Raw genomic sequence first — 21,264 nt, 5'->3', positions numbered from 1 at the left:
TCACAAGCCTCAGTTTATTTGCACATTTTCATGACTTATATAATAGAGTTAATTAGCTCATACATATTGCAACAGCCAAGCTCCTTATAGGTTGCTAACATTAGTTACTTATCATGCCCGACAGCCAGATGCTGTCAGCCTGTTTGTAACGGCATTTTTGCTGATACAAAACCTAGCCTCAACCCCACATCCGCTCAACCAGACACTTCCCCAAATCCACGTGACCCAGGCGCGTTTCACATTGCCTTTTGACACACAGTTACATCCAAGCAGTTCTTGCAGCCGTGTCTTCATGTCTCTCATCACGTAGCCGACTTCCCAAAATACCTTCCACACGTCCCCCACTTTCTTGTAGTAGGACATAGTTAATCTGTACTTTAGCAAGTAAGCGCAAAAACAGCTTGCGAAGGTAGGAAATTAAGCAAGGTAATATCAGCAAAAGCAGCAGCAGCATAAGTCCTACATTTATACCGTACATGAGCAAGGTTTTGAGCCAGGGGCCAATGCCAAAAGAAGTGAGCCAGCTGTCCAATGGGTTATTGAGGACCTTAATGTCCTTGGTGTGATCTTTGAGCCATTGCAGCTGTTTATGAACAGACTCAGAATTAGAGGATAGATTGAAGCAGCACATACCTTCGAACTCCGTACAACCATGGCCGTGTGCCAATAGCAAAAAATCAATGGCAGCTCTATTCTGGAGGACCTGATGTTGCAGGTTCTCCATATCTTGTGCCAATTCACTAAGGATCTGAGTCGTCACGTTAGACTGTTTCACCATCCAGCAAGCGAGTTTGCTGATAGTACGGAGTGCATGAGCAGTACCCACCCCGGGGACTATGGAGGCAAACAAATTAGCTGTGGGCACCCAGAGTTCGACTTGATCGCTGCAGTCGGGAGTAAGTGCAGATAGGGTTCTCTTTTCACGGTGAGTCTTGTTGAACAAGAGGTGTGACATCACGGTAACATTTGGCATAAAAAGGGTCAATTTTCCTAGGTAGCACGGGCCCCCGTGGGCATGCCTTGGAATTCCCTGCCAGGCCCGATCCCCACAAATTAGATAGGTATTGCGAGGTAATGCTTTTGCACTGTCATTAGCCCAAACCTTTACATCTCTCGGTCCCCATCCGTAGGTTCTATAGGGACCGCACATGTATGTTTTATTCCAAAAGGGGTAGCTCCTGGGAGTAAGCCAAAACGTGGGATCGTCCACACCCCACCTAAAGTTGCCCAATTCAATACATCCCGACTCATTTGCCGAACTATTTAGCATTCGGCTTCCCAGGAGCCTGATCTCCTGGGGGTCCCACGGTATAGTTTTGTTCAGAGCTGCCAAAACCTCTACTTGTTGTACTAAGGTTTTAATCTGCTGTAAAGCAGGGGACACCCACTCGAGGATACCCAACTCTCCGGTGCCCCTTAGTTGCACTAGAGCCCCGATTAGGTATTGGTGCCCCAGCCATACAGCAAGATCAACCGGGACGGTAGCATGAAGGCGGTGTACATGTCCCACAAGCGCACGGTCTACAATCTGTTGTATAAGGTTTCTTTGATGCGGAGTGATGTTGAGTTTTGTCGTAGGATCCGTGCCCCTCAGAAGCGGGCGGAGTCCCTCCAGCAATTCATTTGGGATGCCCACTATGGGCCGCAGCCACTGCAGGTCTCCCAAAAATTTCTGCGCATCATTAAGGGTCCGCAGCTGTGATTGTAATTGCAGCTTCTGAGGGGAAACAGTTTTATCAGTAAGTACCCAACCGAGGTACTTCCATGGTGATACTTGTTGAACCTTGTCTGGAGAGATCACCAGATTAGAGCATTGCAACACCTGCTGAACATGCTCAATTTGGCTGTCAGAAAAAGGAGTAGCTTGGGCAAATAATATATCATCCATATAATGATATATTACGACATGTTTCCATTGCTCACGTAGAGGCTGCAATGCCGCAGCTACATACAGCTGACATAACGTAGGGCTATTACGCATGCCCTGTGGCAACACTGTCCATTCAAACCGTTGATCTGGACCCTCTCTGTTGAGGGAGGGCAAAGTGAACGCAAATCGCTTCCGATCCTGAGGGTGCAGGTCGATGGTAAAGAAGCAGTCCTTCAAATCGATGATCCGCAGGGAGCAATGTTCAGGAATCATGGCTGGGTTAGGCAACCCTGGTTGTAAGGCACCCATGGGCTCCATTTGCTTGTTGATTTCCCTCAAATCATGTAGCAGTCGATATTTGCCCGATTTCTTCTTTATGACAAATATTGGGGAGTTCCATGGACTAGTGGAGAGACGTAAATGGCCTTGTTGGAATTGCTCGTTTACTAATTGATGAGCATGAAACAGACTTTCCCGTTTTAGTGGCCATTGCTTAACCCATACCGGTGTGTTGGTAGTCCAGGTAATGGGAATTGGGAAAGTCCAAGCAATGGCTAAAAGGCTAAAGGGTGTTCATTCGTGAGCACAACCCCTAATTGAGCAAGTATATCTCTGCCGACTAGGCACTGCACCGTTGGTGGTAGTTGTACCACAGAGAACACAGCAGAAACTTGTCACCCCTCTAGCTTTACTTTCAATGTAGGTGTTCGTTGCGCAAACGTCATGCCCCCAACTCCGGTGACCGTAGTGTTTGATGGAAACAGGGGCCATCCCTGGGGCCACTGTGACGGGGCGATTATGCTAGAGTCTGCGCCAGTATCCAAAAGAGCCATAAGAGTCACTTGTTGATCATTATAGGCAAGTTCAACTTTATGTCTAGGTCGATCATTTAAAGTCAAGGTCAGGAGAGTCAGTCCCCCGGAGGAACCGAATCCTTGTCCCCCCCGGTCCTTGTTGGCTAGCGAGGGTATTTCCTTTGTAAGTTGTTCCAACGGGATTAATTGAGCAATATGTTGTCCTTTGGTTATCCGTATGGGCGGAAAAGGAGTGTGCAGCATTATCATTATTTCTCCGGTATAATCAGCGTCAATGACGCCAGGTAGAACAAAGAGTCCCAACATTGATGCTGATGATCGGCCGAGCAACAATGCCCCCACAGACTTGTTTTGAATCATGACAGGACCGTACACCCCAGTAGGAATGCGATGGGGCTGAGTGGTCAGGAGGCTAACGTCTACAGCGGATGCCAGGTCAAGTCCGAGACTCCCTCTCGTTGCTGGTCTGAGCTGGGAAGTTGTGTAACAGCTACTTGTGTCTGTGCGCGGCTGCTCCGACTCGCGCTCCCACTGAAGTTTCCCGAACGGCGACGGCAAGCACCAATGTTGTGGCTGTCTGAACGACATCTAGCACACCAGACACCAGACGCGGTACATTCCTTCCGGACATGACCCGGGAGCCCGCAGCGGTAGCATTTCACTCGGGGGAAACTTCGCCCCACATTCTGCCGGGTGGCCACTGATGCTTAGCAAGAGCTGCTAAGACCTGCGTCTGAGACGTCCTAGCCTGTTCCTGTAACCCGACACCTAGTTGCTTAATGGCCTCCACTACCAGGGCCTGGGGTCCAATAGGTACCTGGGCCAGCCTTTCCAATGCCTCCTCAATCGTCCAGTTGGCACTGAGGGTGCTCAGAATGTTACGAGTAGTAGTATTACAATTTTGTAGGGCGCACTGCTTCAGCAAGGCGCCCCGCATGTACTCAGGAACCCCAGCTCTCTCTATAGCTGCTGCAGCCTTATCGATAAAGGCTCCAAACGACTCATCTCTACCTTGTTTAATGCCCATGTACACTGGTACACCACCGGGCTCCTTAACACGATCAATGGCATGGCGCACCAACTGCATCGCCTCCCGTAACTTATCGGGGCCCAGCAGGGCCTGCGCCTCGGTGCGGAGGAATGGGCCGATGCCCATAAGTTCCTCCACCGTCACGCCGTGTAAGGGGTTGCCCGGCTGTCGTTGGCAAGCCACCGACTCGTGAACCAAGCTCTGCCAATGGGCATTAAACAACAATTGTTGATGCTGAGTAAAAATCAACCGAATTATCCCTCTGCAATCCGCGGGCAGAAGTATCTGCGTGCTCCAAATGTAGTCAAGCATTTGCCTCACTGGTTCACTATGGGCCCCAAACTGACTGACAGTCGCCCGCAATTGCGACAAAAGTTTCCAATCTAGGGCGGTTATCACTGCCTGCATGCCGCCCCCCGGAACAGCCTGGAAGGTGACGGGGCAGGCAAGCTGCTCCGCCACCTGCAGCACATCCGCGTCTCCCCGTTCCAGACTCTCCCTGGCGAGCGCAGCCCAGGCCTCCCGACGGTCCTTAGCTATGGCATCAGCCAAGTCCGCTTCCGCCCCCGGGGGCGGCTCCGGGGGAGGGGGGGCCGAAGCCGCATTCTCGTCAGGGGCCGAGCCCGCAGGGGCCGACTCACCAGGAGGAGGAGAAGGGGGGGGGGGGAGGAGGGGGGGGGCAAATAGACAATAGACGTACTCGGGGGTAGGGGAATATCTCATGGCCAGTCCGTGCCATAAGTCTTATTTTTTTCATGTGCGGCAGAGGCCTGCTCTGCCGCCCGCTGCTCAGCCTGGTACTGCAGCAACTCATTATGGACGGCCCTCCAGGTTTTACCCAACTTTTTGGCCAACTTATCTCCATCAATCGCAGCCTCCCAGAGCTTATCACTTAGCTTACGCCACTCGGACAACTCATGGACTGTATGAGAATTTTGAAAGCAGCCCTGGGAGTGTCCGTAGGCCAGTAAACCAGGAAGCTCTTTTTGGAGGTCCAGCCCCTTAACTTGCCTCTTTTGCAGGAAGCTGGTAAAAAGGTTATACGCTGCTTGCCTCTGCATACCTGATTCACGTCAGCGCTGTTGCAGCTCTCCAAGGTCTCGGCAGCGCGTATCAGCCGGGTACGCCGATGCGAACACCCGGGGCTCGACACAGTTTTCTTTGCTGTGTTTTAGCCGTCCTCGCTGCAAAGGACCTGCCCACCTCGTTGCTCCGCCGTGGATCACGTCGGGGTCACCATTTGTTGGAAGCAATGGGAGACATGCTCATCCGATGATGATCACAAGCCTCAGTTTATTTGCACATTTTCATGACTTATATAATAGAGTTAATTAGCTCATACATATTGCAACAGCCAAGCTCCTTATAGGTTGCTAACATTAGTTACTTATCATGCCCGACAGCCAGATGCTGTCAGCCTGTTTGTAACGGCATTTTTGCTGATACAAAACCTAGCCTCAACCCCACATCCGCTCAACCAGACACTTCCCCAAATCCACGTGACCCAGGCGCGTTTCACATTGCCTTTTGACACACAGTTACATCCAAGCAGTTCTTGCAGCCGTGTCTTCATGTCTCTCATCACGTAGCCGACTTCCCAAAATACCTTCCACAGACAACAAGAAGGGCTTCTTCAAATACATCAATAGCAAAAGGAAGACGAGGGAAAACGTGGGCCCGCTGCTGAATGGGGCGGGTGCCCTGGTAACGAAGGATATAGAGAAGGCAGAGTTACTGAATGCTGCCTTTGCTTCAGTCTTCACTGCTAAGGCCCGTCCTCAGGAATCCCAGACCCTGGAGACAAGACAGAAAGTCTGGAGAAAGGAAGACTCTCCCTTGGTTGAGGAGGATCGGGTGAGAGATCATTTGTCCAAACCTGACATCCATAAATCCATGGGCCCTGACGGGATGCACCCACGAGTGCTGAGGGAGCTGGCGGATGTTATTGCTAGGCCACTCTCCATCATCTCGGAAAGGTCCTGGAGATCAGGAGAGGTGCCTGAGGACTGGAAGAAAGCCAGTGTCACCCCTGTCTTCCAAAAGGGCAAGAAGGAGGAGCCAGGAAACTACAGGCCTGTGAGCCTCACCTCCATCCCTGGAAAGGTGATGGAACAGCTCCTCCTGGAGCTTAGGTCATCACTAAGCATCTGGAGGACAAGAAGGTGATCAGGAGTAGTCGGCATGGATTCACCAAAGGGAAATCATGCTTGACCAACCTGATAGCCTTCTCTGATGGAATGACTGGCTGGGTAGATGAGGGCAGAGCAGTGGATGTTGTCTTTCTGGACTTCAGCAAGGCTTTTGACACTGTCTCCCATCACATCCTCCTAGGTAAGCTCAGGAAGTGTGGGCTAGATGAGTGGACAGTGAGGTGGCTTGAGAACTGGCTGGATGGCCGAACTCAGAGGGTTGTGGTGAATGGCGCAGAGTCAAGTTGGAGGCCTGTAGCTAGCGGTGTCCCCCAGGGGTCAGTCCTGGGCCCAGTCTTGTTCAATATATTCATCAGTGACCTGGAGGAAGGGGCGGAGTGCACCCTCAGCAAGTTTGCTGATGATACTAAACTGGGGGGAGAGGCTAACACACCAGAAGACTGTGCTGCCATTCAGAGGGACCTGGACAGGCTGGAGAGCTGGGCGGAGAGGAACCTCCTGAAGTTCAACAAAGGGAAGTGCAAGGTCCTGCACCTAGGCAGGAATAATCCCATGCACCAGTACAGGCTGGGGGTTGACCTGCTGGTAAGTAGCTCTGCCGAGAAGGACCTGGGAGTGCTGGTGGACAACAAGTGGACCATAAGTCAGCAGTGTGCCCTTGTGGCCAAGAAGGCCAATGGTCTCCTGAGGTGCATTAGGCAGAGTGTTGCCAGCAGGTCGAGGGAAGTGGTCCTCCTCCTCTCCTCAGACCTGGGGAGGCCACACCTGCAGTGCTGTGTCCACTTCTGGGCTCCCCAGTACAAGAGAGACATGGCACTACTGGAGAGAGTCCAGTGGAGGGCTACAAAGATGACTAGGGGACTGGAGCATCTCTGCTATGAAGAAAGGCTGAGAGAGCTAGGCCTGTTGAGCCTGGAGAAGAGAAGACTGAGAGGGGATCTCATCAATGTGTACAAGTATCTGAAGGGTGGATGTCGAGAGGATGGGGCTAGACTCTTCTCTGTGTTGCTCAGTGGCAGGACAAGAGGCAACGGACATGGACAGAAACACAGGCAGTTCCATCTGAAGATGAGCAAAAAACTTCTTTCCTGTGGTGGTGACAGAGCGCTGGCACAGGTTGCCCAGAGAAGTTGTGGAGTCTCCTTCGCTGGAGATATTCAAAACTCACCTGGACAGGATCCTGGGCAACGTGTTCTAGATGACTCTGTCTGAGCAGGGGTTGGACAAGATGATCTCCAGAGGTCCCTTCCAACTGTGGCCATTCTGTGATTCTGTGATTCCCCTGTGATTCCCCTCATTTCCCCCCGCAGGGCAGGTGCGCTGCTCTGCACACTGGGGCTGTGCCCCCCGCTCCAGCTGCCCCCAAGTGCTGCCCCAGCAGGGCCCAGGGAGTCCCTTCCCGCACTGACAGTGTTGTTATTGCTGCACCCACGGCTAATGCGGGGCAGCACAAGTCACACCCGGATGGCCGGACCTGGCGCTTCAGCCAGGTCAGCCAAAAGCGCTCCTGGCCCTGCCAAAAAGCACAGGGCATTGTTGGCAAAACTTCCCCCACCTTGCGGGGCCTGCAGGGCAAATGCAGATGCCTGCTCTCACTGGCATCTCGAGCAAAAGGGGATTGTTTGCCAAAAAGCCTTGGGGGCAAAGGACAGGATAAGAGAGTTCCCCAAGGGCTAGCCCACCTTGGAGCTCAGATTTAACTGGGCTTTGACCGCACCAGAGTGTCTCTGCCCCCGGGAGGGCTGGGGGCACTGCTCTGGCCTCTCCAGCCCTGGGGCCATGCTGCTGCCCTTCCTGCCTCCCCTTATAGCCTCCAGCGCACAGTCAGAGCTGGCCTGGCTCCAGCTGGTCCACCAGCCTGGCAGAATCGGCATCATCTCCCAGCTCCCGACTCCTGAAAGCGGCAGCCAGTCAGGCTGGACTGGGCCAAACGGAAGGCCAGGCTGCTCAAGGATACTACGCCAGTCACAAAATCCTTACAGCCAGCCCTGCAGACCCCGCAGGATGAGCCATGTGCCAGCCCCAGGCAATGGCACTAATACCCAGCCCCCAGCAGAATCCAACTGGCAGCTGATCTCAGTTGTGCTGGGAGAGCACACATTTATTCACAGGTTTCTCCTCCTTTGCCTTTCTGTGGGGGCTGTTGTTGTGGATGGGAGCAGTGGGGGTGTCTTCTCTCCAGCTCCTGGCAAGACCTTCCCCAGACCTTTCTTGCTTTGGGCTAGCCTTGGCCAGCTGGTGAGCGGCTTGGACGAGCAGCTTGGTCTCTGGCATGAGCCAGATAAGCTTCCACTCTCTTTCTTGACCTTAAGGTGTTGCGTTGCGTTGGCCTTGCGATTAAGGAGTTGCTTCTCCTCTGCTTGGGAGGGCACTGAGCACTGGCTTCTGCTAGCATCTCCTTAGCTCTGTGAAAAATGCAGAAGCACTCCACACCTGCTCTTGTTCATACTTTGAGAGTTGTGCTCCAAGTCTTATACTGTCTTATCAGGCTTCTGAACACAGACTGCTGAGTTACCAAAGCTTACGCCTTCTCAGGATTAGATCTTCAAAGAAATCTATGCTATCTACTTATATGACTCTTCTGGGAAGGTAGTAATCTGTCAGGCCATCTCCTTCCCCACAAAGTAAACTCAAACGTAAGATGTACTGGTATAATGAAAAGCCATTTTGACTATTTTTGCCTCACGGACTCATGGTCTGTTCTCTAGTCCGTTTCTATATATTTCTAGGTCGAGCACAACAGCATCAGAAATGAAATGCCTCTTTTCCTCCATCCATACAGGAAGATGAGGTGATTACAGAGCCACCAAAAGGCAGAGTTGTTCAAACAATACTAACTTCAGAAACGCTCTATAAATGCATACATATTTCTGGTTCTTCTAAGACGGTAAAGAGAAATGAGAACAGTCCTCAATAAGGCAATCCCTCCCTCAATAAGGGAGGGATCACACCATACTCTTTTGATTAGCACGCCATCTTACACTTGGATACATCCTAACCAGATACAAGACAGGGATTTTGAATACAAAATCCAAAACCCAAGATTAAAACAAGGTAATACTTGATTACTTATCTTAAAAAAAAAAAAAAAACATAGACTCACCTTGCCTGTTTTTTTGCTAGGTAGCTTCTCATTTCCAGATCCACCAGAGCGCGTTTTTCATACCTTTCCATTTCTCCCCAAGCGAATGCTACTTGCAAAGCACTGTCTTGCTGCATGTTTTGTAATCTAGCCAATTCCGATTCTAGAGCTCTGAATCTCTGCCCCAGCTGGTTTCTCAGTGATGCATTACTGGCACTTATTTGTTCTAATCTGCCCTGAGTGGCTGCCTGTGTCTAAAGCAGAAAAGGCAACTTCAAGAAACAGGAAGGAAAAGACAACGCTGCCCCCCAACTCCATTTCACATACCTGATTTTGAAAACACAGCCTTAATCAACCAAGGAACCTTGTCTCCTCACTACCAGCAACAATCAAGGGAGAAATCTGAAACTACTAAATGGGTTTTGCTGGTCGTCGTCGTCTTCTTCTTCTTCTTCTTCTTCTTCTTCTTCTTTTTTCCTTCCCCCACAGAAGGGCAGGAAACTTAGTGACTTGTTTTCTGAGCAGTTTTGTCTGGAGAATGACACAGCCGGTCCTGTGAGTCTGGCCACGCAGACTCTCAGCCATAATGGCCATCAGAGGACAAAGATATCCCTTTGTGGTTCAACCACCTACTGCAGATATAAACAGTCTGCCCCCCTCTCCATGCTTTGCCTTTTGACCTGGGGTCTCCCTCTACTCAATACAGAGGCCAGGGGGATGATGCACAGTAATGCCAACTCCTCACAATACATCCTGAGGACAAAAAGGCAAGATGACAAAACAGGAAGCCTGCCTTGGGCAGGCTTTTTGACTGAAGGATCCACAGGTGCTGCTGGAAGGCAGTCAAGGAGTATGTATTTTTCCATACATGCATATCACACAGCGCACACAGGAGCACTTTCATGCGGCCATTTTCAGCTCTCCAACTTCCATACAAGAAAGACAAAAAAAAAAAGGCACTAAAAGAGAACTAGGTGCCCAAAACAAAATACTTAAAGAACGAAATTAATGAATGGAGAGCACAGATGCAAATGGTGAGTAAGTTTACCTGCAAAAAGAGATTGACTTCTTCTAGTTTTTGCCTTATTTTTTGGTGGGCTCTTTCTTCAATCTCTCTTTTATACTCCTCTATTTTGGCATGATCCACCGTATTGGTGTGTAAGCACTGTTGGAGGCAAACCACCTGTTCTTGCATCTTCTGATTGCTAATTTCTAGCTGCAGAGATTTTGTGGATTCCATCACCAGCTGCTGGAAGAGTTCACTGGCCTGTAGAAAGTGGAAAAAAGCAATTCATCACAGAGGTCTAGAATTCCTCCATTCTGTGAAAATCCATCAAACGTAGCAGTCAAGATTATAGCTCAAAACCGCTGATTTGGAATTTCAACCAAGGAAAAGTCATTTGTTTCTTTGTTTCTTTTGTTTCTTTGCATCTTTCACATGAGTTCTGATAGGGTTGCTTCAGCTCTCATCCTTTCTCAGTTCTCCGGCTGGAGTTCACAAACCACTCCACAACCCACCTGAACAGCACAGACTCCAACCTAGCAGCATGTCAGTCATGTGCTTGGGCTGAAAAGCACAAGGTCGCTTGCTCAATGAGACTACTCCTATGCTTACAGGAAACCAAATACATAACTCTCAAGCTACCTGCTCTACATACCAGAAACAACATCTCCCATGTTTCAGGTCCCATCACAAGGCTGCAAGACAGTCAAAGCTCAGGACAGAATTCATCACAAATAGCTATTACTGTTACTATGACATTGAAAGCTTCAAAAAATAGCTTTTGTAAGAGCAGAGGAAGAAGCTCTAGTCTCCCTGCATCAAAACCGTCGTTTCTCTTTTCAGATTTTTATACAACACTAACAGATTTTCAGTAGGACCCAGGCGTCAACTAAAAGTCTGTCTTCCCCTTCTTGCCTCAGAAACTTAGTTTTTCCCTACCTATTGTGCATACATTTCTGACATCCTTAGCTTTTATAAAATAAGATCTATAGGAGAAAACAAAATCAAAACGCTTCAGAAATATCCATCAACAGCAGCAACTTCAGATTCAACTCAGATTTAAGTTGCCTATATTTCTTAATAAATAAATGAATAAATAAATAAGCACCATGGCAAGGGCTCGTTCTACAACGTTCTTAGAGACCTTCCACACCTATGTAACACAATGCTTTAACAACGAATCTGAATGTATGCAATCAGAGGGGAAGGTGGTAGTAGGAGATTACATTTTAAACCAACGCAAGTGATTTACAGGTTATTCATCCTTCTTGTTGAAAAGACTTCTAGGGTGCAAAGACAACATGAGCTCCTGTTTTCATTCTTAGTCAAAGTGGCATAAACAGGCAGTCGACAAAAGGAGCAGTCCTGTCCTCTCCCAGGGCTTTCATTGCCCTCCTGTTCTGCCCCTTTCCTCATCCCTGCAGGTACCTGCACGCTGAACCACGCTGCGTTGTAGCAAAACACCAAGAAAAGATCAATTTCTCACTGGGGTTTGCTACACAAACACCTGTGCTAATGCATGGGAAGGGACAATGTAGGGGGGAAGACACAAAAGGTGAGGACTGACTGACAGCAATCATGAACCACATTGGAAGAGACAAAAGGAAATAAAAGGTTACTTTCCTCTCTCAAAAAAAACAGCACTAACAGGGACCCAGACATAATCTTTGTACAGAGATGGAGACAAGAAATACTTGGAAATAAAGCAATCAAGTCCAGAGATATTTGGGGAGTGCATAGCTTCTGGTATCCCCAAACAGACTCAGGTAAGAACCATGTTTGCATTTCACATGACAGATTACAATACACCAGTAGCTCATCCTCTGTCAAGTTTAGGAAGGCATCAGAGCAGAAGCGAGTTTCAAAAGAGAACAAACTGCTTTGCTCTTTCCTACCCAGAGGCTGCTCCTAACCCGCTGCTTTGCCCCTCAGCCCTGAAAGCAGCTGCCTGAAAAGCCAGTGGTGCCTGAGGGCAAGAGAGGGCAGGAGGCAGCGAAGAGAAAGGAGATCACTGCAATACTGCCCAAGAGCCTGAACCTGAGAGCTCTTGCTCACGCTGTGTGTCTGAACCACAGGATCGCCTCTTATTGCAACCCAGACCAGTTGTTCTTGTGATGTTGCAGATAAAAGCACGCTCTGGTCTGGAAAATGATCAGGATTGCCTTTTGAGCAAGGCTCAATGAGCAACTACACTAGAATTACTTCATTAACTACGCTAGAATTAGTAACGTCTCTAGACAAATCTCCCTGGCATTTGTTCTCAATATACGTTGTTCTTTTCCAGCAGCTGCAGGAAAAGAACAGCTTCGTGGATACTTGTATGTTTACAGACTTGGTATACCTTGGCTTTCATCCTGTCCAAGTCCTCTTGCAAGTGCAGTTTTTCTTCCTTGAGGTCATCACACAAACGGGTAGAAACTCTAAGGGAGGTTTCCGACATCCGCTGCTTTCTGAGAGCCTCACTAAGTTCTCGCCGCAGCTGGCGGACTGTTCTCTAATGAGATATTGTTAAACAAGTATGAAGAAAAAGGTAAGAATGTGAAATCTGTATTTTTACTCTCTCTCACTAGTTCATAGACTTAGATCAGTTTTCAGAGTGAGCTACAAAGGTCAGAAATCTTGTCCATGCACTCTCCACAGCTGGTGACCTCTAGCCGTCCTTGTCAGCTAAGGACAACTAGAGAAATGTCACCCCTTGAGGAAGATTTCTGTTGCCTAACACTTAAGGAAGGGCTAAACATTGCTCTTCTTGGAACCTGCAGAACATGTGTCTTTGTGGGGCTGGATTTCTTTAAGATAAGGCAAAAATCTAACATGATGCAACTGCAAGAGCTGTGGTTTGACAGCAGCGATTACTCCAACAATCCAAGTCAGGGCTTTGCATTTCCAACTCAGTGTATCATCCTTTACGGTATTTTTCCACCACACAGAGGGAGACAAATGCATGTGTCTACAGACTTGTGTGTAGGGATATCGGTGAAAGCCCCTCTGAATGCACTTAAAGTGTGTATTAAATCAGACTCTGCAGTCTTCCTACTGAGCTCATTTTGGACTAACAGCTCTCTTTACACTCCTAGGTTTTATTTCCTACCATCTAGGTAGTTCGAGCGTTCCTAATACCTACTCAAGGAACCTGTATTTTAGTACGGAAGAAGAGAGGCAGAGTACCAATGCCTGACAAGGCTGCAGGGCTTCATTCCCTACCCCACCCCTCCCTTCAAAAGTTACTTTGACAAATGAGAAATAATGTGGTCCTCCGACACATTCAAGTCGTTGGCTTTCTCAGACACTCTGAATTTGTTATTGGGAGATGTGCCGTTTCAGATCAGTGTTCAAGTCACCAAGGGACACAAACGTTTATCCCAGAGTATCTAAATCGTGGGTGTGATTAGTCTTGTTTTCAAGAAAGACAAGGAAGATTAAACAAAATTGTTAAGGAAACTTCCTAATCAGTACTCTACCTGGAATTAACACTAATAGTATAAATTTCTAGGAGCAGAATCCAACCTAAAAAACTTCCCCCCACCCCATCACCTGCAGCTTTCTGAGTTAGGGGCTTACCCCTCACTCCCACCCCCGCTCCCACCTGTTTTTTAACTCAGGGCAGAGGTCCTGCACCGCCAGACAGCAAGGCAGCAACGCTTAGCTCAGGCATGCTGGAGGCGCACAACGTTATGTGAGCACTCTGCGTGGGAGCACGCTCTGCCATTTGCACAAAGTCAGTTTAACTGCTTTCCCAATTAGTCAGTCTCCTCACTGGTGGTGTAGTCTTTCACAGCGCCTCAACAAAAGTACACGGTTGAAGAAGGCTGAAAGAGACTCAAATGACTCTTTCTGCTCTCTGCTCAGAAGCTATGGGAGAGAAAGCTTAGGCCAGAGTGCAGCTGAAACTAACTTCTTGTGATGTTGTCAGCCTCCCGAAACCGCCCCCCCCCCCCCAACGCAACTGGACAACGTTCCTCCTCCTCTATTTCAGTAACACTTTGTGCCAAAGCAATTCCTTCTCTGTAGGAACAGGAAGGAAAACCACTTTTTGCTTTGCTCAGGACTCAGCAACTCCTCCTCGGTCACTACTCTCGTCAGGCCTCCTCCCTTCTGTCTTTCACACTCATCTCCAGGCACCTTCTCCTCACTCTCCTCCTCTCAATCTGCCCATCCTCAGTATTTTCCTAGACATTCTCTCTCCTCCTTCCCCTATCACTTCACTTGCTTTCTGCATCTGCATTTCTCCACTCTTGCCTACAGAGTAGTTCTCATTTTATACCGCTCACTGTGGTGTGGTCGGTGCCACGGACGGACTAAATGAAACCACTCTCCGGGGCACAAAAAAGGATTAAGTAAACAAGATGAAAAAGCCTATACAGAAGAATCACCTGATCCTGATCAGAGTTGAGACTCAAATGACTCTTTCTGCTCTCTGCTCAGATCCAAGCAGGGATATCCTGCTTGCCAAAACCTTTCACCATCCCCGGAAAAACAGGACAAACCAGAAGGAGGTATTCCCATGCATGTAACTTATACCTGGTGAATTTTAGAAGCGTAAAATGCCTTCAAGAACTGTCCTGTTTAAAGTCATTCTTTGCCTGCATATACCTTACCTCTCTTTCTACTTTGTCTGTCTCGCACAGCAGGATTTGGTCTCTTAAATTAATACACTTGGCATTCAAGTCCTTGTTCCTTGCCTGCAGCAGGTAAACTTCCTCTTCAGCCTCTTCTCTGCGTTTACTGAAAATGTTATTCAGTCCGTCCTGGACAGCACTCACAAGTTTCTCTTGGGTGGTCTGATTCTGCAGATCTCCCAGCTGCTGACGGAGCAAGAGATTCTCATTTCGGAGGTGGGCCAGTTGTTCCTGCAGAGATTCCCGTTCTGCAGTGTATTCGCCCACTCGCTCTTTCTCACGTTGCAGAGCACGACCATGTTCCTTGGCCTGACACTGGGCTTGACATAGTGCCCTCTGTGTCATTTCCAGAAATGATGTTTTTCTCCTAAGAGACTGCTTCAGTTTGTGAACTTTCTTCTCTAGGCCAGTAGCTCTACTTTCAGCTTTGCTCAGCTGCTCAGACAAGCTCTTGCTGGTTTCTCGCACATCAGAGAGCTCCTGATTGAGCTTGTCTTCCCAGAAAAGGCATTTGTCACATTCCCTCCAAAACATCTGCCCAGCCTCATGTTCTGTTGTCTGTTGACTTTCAGGTGCCTGAACTGGAGCAGAGATCTGATGTGAAGGGGAGGAGGCCACCTGTGTCTCCAGGCTCTCTTTGCTCTCCTTCGTCTGTTCAAACGTAACGAATGAAATTTGACCAAAGTTAAGTAAATCCTCTGAAAACAGGAGAGAACAGCAAGCATTCTCTATAACCATACAAAGATTGTAGCCTGCTAGACTTCAGATTAGAAGGCAATTCTAATCTACAGAACTCTTCCTCCACCATTACGCATTGAACAGTGTTATTTTACGTTAGGACAGACTACCAGTTGAAAAGTCAGATGAAATATGCTTTTACATACCTGCCTCCCAGAGGTTGCCTTGCTATCCTTGAGGGCTTCTTCTTCATTTGGTGAAGGCTTATGAAGAATGGCCGACTCGGAGTACCCATCTGTATTAAAACCACATCTTTTGGTGACCAGTGTGAGCTAACACAACTTACTGATGCCTAGAGGGCTTCCTGAAGCATCATGCTTAAGAGAAAACTCTTAACACTAACAGAGTGTCCTTCCCCCCCCCACCCCCAACCAAACTCATGGAATCCTAAGGAGAAAACTATCAACAAGCAGATTTAACAGGCATCTGTCTTCTTACTTGTCCATTTCCTCTAGGGCGTGTTCCTTACTCACCTGCAAAGGAAATCACTGCAAGCTATCCAAACCAAGCCAGCAAGCACTCAGCCTCCAGAACTCTACGTTCAAGGGACTATGCCAAATAGCCCATTTTTTAAAAACTGGACTCACTCCATATAAGATACTCGTATTCAAAATACTGAAACCACAGACCGTAATCTCTGTTTCCAGTCTCCCTCAACTTGACTAGGCTGAGGCGATTTCTTTGAATTTCCAGAAGCCTTTATAAATGCACGTACCAGTATTTAAACTGCCCAGCTCAGCTACAGAAACTACGACAGCCATTGCCAGCAGACTCAAAAGACCTCCCTCTCGACCCCACCCCCCCCAACTGTTTTGGGTACCCATAAAAAAAAAAATACACTTTTAAGATACCTCGACCATAATTGTGCAGGAAACCCTTGCTCCCAGGGTTTGCATTGCTGCATAACTTCCACCTACCTTGTGATGTACATTCACCTAACACGCGCTGCGTTACTAATGAAAGCTGCCAGTGTAGACATATGAGGGATTTGGACAGCTATTATTTTCCACTGGGGGAACTCTGACTTAAACATTCACATATTTGTCATTAAGCATGGAAGGGCTGGAATCCAAATGCCTTCCAGCCAAACGGAGCTTCTACCACATCTGCCTGCCTCACAGAAAAAGTCGATGTTTGGAAAAGCTCCTGAACATTAAAACAAGCGTAATCCAATCTCATCAAAACGCTCATTTACTCAAAATGCCTAGAAATCTTCTCTTCTAGCAAGCAAGGCAAAAACAAGCAAAGGTAAGCAGGGTACAGTTGCAGACACCAGAAAAATAACACTAAACAGCAAGAGTAAAAAATATCCCAAGGTAGGTGTCCTTTCTGGTCTCTCCAAAGCTCTTCCCCGTTTCTCCTCTCACAAAGGCTTCAAAGCCTGCTCCTGCTGCGTATCAGAGGGAATGTGGTGAGGCAGGAGCTATGCTTTGCACGTGCCATCCACTGACTGCAGAATTAGTTTCAAGAATCTTCCCAATAAGCTATCAAGTTCCCTCTCAATACACCCACACCATCTTTTAAGAGATTCAACCCAAGGAGAAAAGGATCCAGAGAGAAGGAGAAATCCTCCTAGAAAGCCACTCCCAAGACAGCATGCTCTTTCTCCAAGCCCCCAACTCACACAACCTGCTCTTCACACCCAACGTGCATCACAAAATGCTCCGAAGGAGGCTTATCCGTAACAATACATGTTCGCCGATATTACGATTCCACAGTTGCCCAGGAATAGGGCAGGGGTGTTCTTCTGGAGGAATCAACGTTCTGCTCATCCCACCGTCCGCACAGAACCCCCAGGACCAGAACTCTTCCTGCGCTCTAGCAGGAGCAGTCACAAACCTCCGACTGGATAAAAGCTCCTATTCCTAAGGGAAGGCAGCAAAATTTGGCTCTAAACTCACTTGTCACTTCTGGGAAATAAAACAGAAGTAAAGAAGAAAATAAAAGGTCTCAGTTTGTTTGTATGGCCTTTGTAGGCTTTCAAAGACAGTCATAAACTCTGTGTGAATACAGCCTGCTCTAGTCATTTGACACATACTGTATTTTTACATACAGTAGTCTTACCAAAAAAAAGGCAGAATAAAATGCCCTACTAGGGGGTCTGAAAGGTAGAGTACAAAGAACAGAGTTTGCGTAATTCTGAAATAGTAAGTACGTGTGATATGTTTAGTACAACATGAGTTCATGAGTGTAGCCCAAACTGCACACGCTCAGCGAAGAAGCTGATTTTTTTTTAAAGTCACCCTAATAACTTTTCTGGGTCATAACCTAATACAGATTTTCGACACCTTTTCTTTTTTTTTTTTTTTTGGCTAAAAAGTCAAAATGAAAAAGCAACCTTTAAAGAACATTAATACATATAACACATTATAATAAATAGTTTCCTATAATGCATGAATCCACCTATGCCTAAGGCAATACTGTCCTCTCTGAAAGGAGAATTCTGAAGCAGCAAGACAGAATCGTTTCTAAGCATCATGTCTCCACAGCACTTTAGAGTCACCACAAAAGCAACTGGGACTCGAGATGAGCAATAAGGCACCTCGTTAACGTGTCCTGAGCGTGGCTGACACGATTCATGCGAAGACAGAGACAAACGCGCCCAGGACCCGACCCGGGGGCAGCTGTCTGCCTGCTGCCTCCCCTGTCGCTGCCTCGCTGCAGCAAGGCGCCTCAGACTACGACCCGCAGCTTTGGTGACTGGGTTTTCACCAGCAGAGCTTGGGCACGGAGAGGGAAAAGTGCCCACCTGAGAAAGAGCGATACTCTCACTTCTCCCCAGCTCCCCTTAAGGGCAGAGGGCTGCAGCCCTGTGGGGCCGTGTAACCCCCCGTGAGGCCCTCGCAGCCCCGCCAGCTGCACGTCCCGGCCCCAACAGATGTGCACAGGGCGCTCATCCCCCGGGGCCGCCCCAGCACGCAGCTGCAGCAGGACACCCCACCACAAGCGAAGGTGACGGCGATTCTCCCCAGTCCCCGCGGGCGGCGAAGGCTCCCACCTCCTCCCTCTGCAGCAGCCACTGCCTGTGGAAATCCCATGGCTCCTGCCTGCTGTGGGGCGCCGGGCACCGACGCTCCTGGAGTGCTGCTGGGAGCAGGTTCCCCTGCCGGGAGAACGGCTCTGCCAGCAGGCAGTTGGCCCAGGCCCTCTGCCTGCAGCTCAGCACCACCACTGCCGTCCCCAGGGGGGCCGGGTGACGGCGGCCTCTTCCTCCTGCGCAGGAGCCGGCGGATCTTCTCCATCCTCTGGCAGGACGGGACAGGACACGGTGCCACCTCACCTCACCTCTCCTCGCCTCTGGAGCTCCCAGGGAGCTCTGAGAAGAAAGAGGAAAAGCAGCAGCACCAGCACCACCACCACCACCAGCAACACCAATACCAGCACCAGCACCAGCCACCACCGCCGGAGGCCGCGCGGGCACCACGCAAGTGCCCCAGGTGCAACAAGGGTGCTCAGGGGTGTCACAAGGGGCCGGGGACAGGGCAGGGTGGGGCAGGGGCGCCGCCGCCCTCTGCCACTGCCGAGGCTGGAGGGGCTGGGCTCCGCGCTGTGGCTGCCCACGGGCAGCTCTTGCGTTACTTTCTCCGCCGGCTCCCGCTGCTGCGCCATGCTGGGACAGCGCCGGCCGGGGCCGCACCGAGGGGAAACGCTGCTCAAAACAGGGTGCCGGGGCCACGCAACTGTGGAAGGGCTGCCGGGGTCTCCCAGCCGGCTCTGCCCAGCAGGGCCGCCCCGGCTCAGGCCAGGTTGCTGCGGGCGGTGCCCAGGCGGGTCTCGAAAACCGCCGTGGCCAGATACTGCCTGGCCATCCTGGGCAAACACCCCATGCTGCTGTCCTCTGATTTAGAAGTCCCAACTGGTTTAAAAGTCACTGCTGGCTGCAAGGAATACTGGTCTCATCTAAAATGCCAAAAAGCCAGGGAAGGCCACACACAGGAGAACGTGGTTACAAGAAGGTGACCAAACTCTCTCTGGGCACCCTAAGTAAAAGGTTTTGAGCCTGTGAGACGAGGCTTTGGAAGCCTCAGGTCTGCAATACCCTGATGGCCTCGTTCCCAAGCTTTTCTCTACAATACAAACATAAAAGTGAAAATGCTGCACCAATCTCCTCTCCCCACCGATTGTGCTATTATGCTACCTTCACTTCAAGTATTTGCTAATGGCCTAAGAACTGCCTTCAGAAAGGCTGCTGGTCTGGTGCTTTTTTCAAAGCAGCTCCCCTCTTATCACTCCATTCTTAGAGAAAAAAGGTTTGGGCTCCACACCATTCATCCACTCCTTAAGAGGTAAAAATACCTTTTAATTGTCGTGACAGGTAGAACCAGTTGAGCAATATCAGCCCTTTCTGTCACCTTTGTCAGCTAATTTCAATTCTGAAGTCCTCAAAGCTGACTGGGCAGTAACCAGGCAGCTGTTGCTGTGAATACCTGCAGGGAACCTGCACCTTCCCCTGCTTTACCAGTCCTCTCAGTGCAGAGAAATATACTGAAAAAGGGAGCATTTGACCATTTTTTTTCCACACTGATGCTCAGAACTGTGGAATTCTGTTGTTGTTTTTGACACGCGAATCTCCTTGTTTCCTTAGTAATGAAATTGCCTGGCGGGGTGGGGAGGGTGGAGGGAAGAAACTGCTCCAGGTGACTGAAGGATGCCCAGACTTCTGTGATGCAGTGTAACTGAACGATACTAGTTCAATGTTGATAACCTTAATGAAGACCCTAAATATGAGCCTGGTCTGAGTTGTGCTGTAGAGAGCACTTTGCTTATACTGAAGTACAAGAATTCCAAGCGAGAAGAGACTAAAAGGCCAAGTGTCAGGTTTTTCTAACCCTGAAGAGGTGCGGCTTTGCTACGTTTGCTATGTTTTGTCGCAAAAGAACACCTGGGGGAATTGTTTCTGCAAGAGCAGTTGGTAGTTAGCAGTCTAGTAAACCAGGTTGTCTTTGTCTCTCTTTGAAAGTCTTTTTAACATAAGAAGCTACTTTTGTGAGTGGGAAGGTACTAGCTCTGCAAACTGTGGGCAAGTGAAAGACCAACTGGGAGGTGTATCGGTGGTCCTTGAAGATGAAAGATGCCCCAAAGGTTGTGAGGGATCTGAGGCGGCCTGAATCCCCCCGTATTCCCTTGCTGTGGTTGGGGATGCCTGGCCTTGTGGAGATGAGCATCTAGAGAGCGGGAACATATCAAAGCTGGTTCTTCAGTGGTAGCTTACATTAGAATATTAGTACAATGAATCCTGTTACAGCTGTCATTAAATGAAGCTTTTACAGTGTTGTAAGAGCATTCCTGAAAAAGGACCTGGGTAGTTCTGTGGGAGCTGACACCGGTAAGCTGTGTTGGTGTATCCCAGAGGAGGGTGCGAGTTGAAGGAAAGCTCTCCAAAAAGGTTTCTGCTAGCTTTTGCGGTGCTGCAAAGACCAACAGCTCGAGAAAGCGTGAGGCTGGGAGCTGGAGAAAAGGACGCTGTCAGAGTGATGGAGTTTGTAAGCGAGATAAGAGTCTCCCTTGGAAGAAGGTATTAAGTGTGCTGGCATTTCCCTCATTAGACCTTTCCCCATCAGGAGCAGGTGTCTCTTTCTAAAAGGTACAGTTGAATTGGCAGCAGCAATTGCAAAGTTAGATTTTCCTGCTGAAGCCGTCCACGACATGCTGAGATTGTCCCTCGAAGTCTGTGAAGTGGTGCTGCTCTCTTGAGTGAGGCAGGAGGAAATGTTAGAACTAGCAGGGCTGGGTGCTTGTCAGACCAGGCAAGGCACAAGAGTGGATGTGCGCTTGCCCTTACGTCCTCTACCTCTGGCCCGAAGGTTGCTAATGGCCTCCCCCAATTTGCCTTTCTTCTAGGAGTGCCAGTTGCTGGTTAAGTGTGGATGCCTGAGCAGTTCTAGTTTCCTGGGTGGCAGAGAGCTGCTCTTGTTGTTGTGACTTGTGATGTGTGAGGCGTTTGTGTTGAGCTGTGC

The 21,264-nt window shown here is 49.2% G+C and overlaps 2 protein-coding genes across 2 annotated transcripts in view; both read right to left on the bottom strand.

Moving 5' to 3' along the window:
* Positions 1 to 1,969: 1,969 nt before the first annotated feature.
* On the bottom strand, positions 1,970 to 9,504 carry LOC138061731 (endogenous retrovirus group K member 113 Gag polyprotein-like). Its single transcript, XM_068914947.1, has 3 exons — positions 9,275 to 9,504; positions 8,969 to 9,201; positions 1,970 to 5,416 (listed from the first exon to the last, which is right to left on the bottom strand). Exon 3 carries the CDS (start codon positions 4,436 to 4,438, stop codon positions 3,344 to 3,346), a length of 1,095 nt encoding a protein of 364 aa, XP_068771048.1. The 5' UTR covers positions 4,439 to 5,416; positions 8,969 to 9,201; positions 9,275 to 9,504; the 3' UTR covers positions 1,970 to 3,343.
* Positions 9,505 to 9,917: 413 nt separating this feature from the next.
* LOC104139729 (ankyrin repeat and MYND domain-containing protein 1) overlaps positions 9,918 to 21,264 on the bottom strand; it is a 67,678-nt gene continuing 56,331 nt past the window's right edge. Inside the window, exons 16-19 of the mRNA XM_068915359.1 lie at positions 15,454 to 15,542; positions 14,549 to 15,220; positions 12,292 to 12,444; positions 9,918 to 10,214 (exon numbers count right to left, since the gene is read on the bottom strand). Coding sequence (XP_068771460.1) covers positions 9,918 to 10,214; positions 12,292 to 12,444; positions 14,549 to 15,220; positions 15,454 to 15,542 — 1,211 coding nt within the window. The remainder of the gene's footprint in view (positions 10,215 to 12,291; positions 12,445 to 14,548; positions 15,221 to 15,453; positions 15,543 to 21,264) is intronic.

Source organism: Struthio camelus, chromosome 20, assembly GCF_040807025.1.
Source record: "Struthio camelus isolate bStrCam1 chromosome 20, bStrCam1.hap1, whole genome shotgun sequence".
Taxonomy (NCBI): Eukaryota; Metazoa; Chordata; class Aves; order Struthioniformes; family Struthionidae; genus Struthio; species Struthio camelus.
Note: the sequence above shows the minus strand (reverse complement) of the source record. Positions and strands in the feature narration are given on the sequence as shown.

Bases quoted from the DNA above. Each gene is read 5' to 3' on its own strand.
- LOC138061731 (XM_068914947.1), bottom strand. From the start codon at position 4,438: ATGAGATATTCCCCTACCCCCGAGTACGTCTATTGTCTATTTGCCCCC.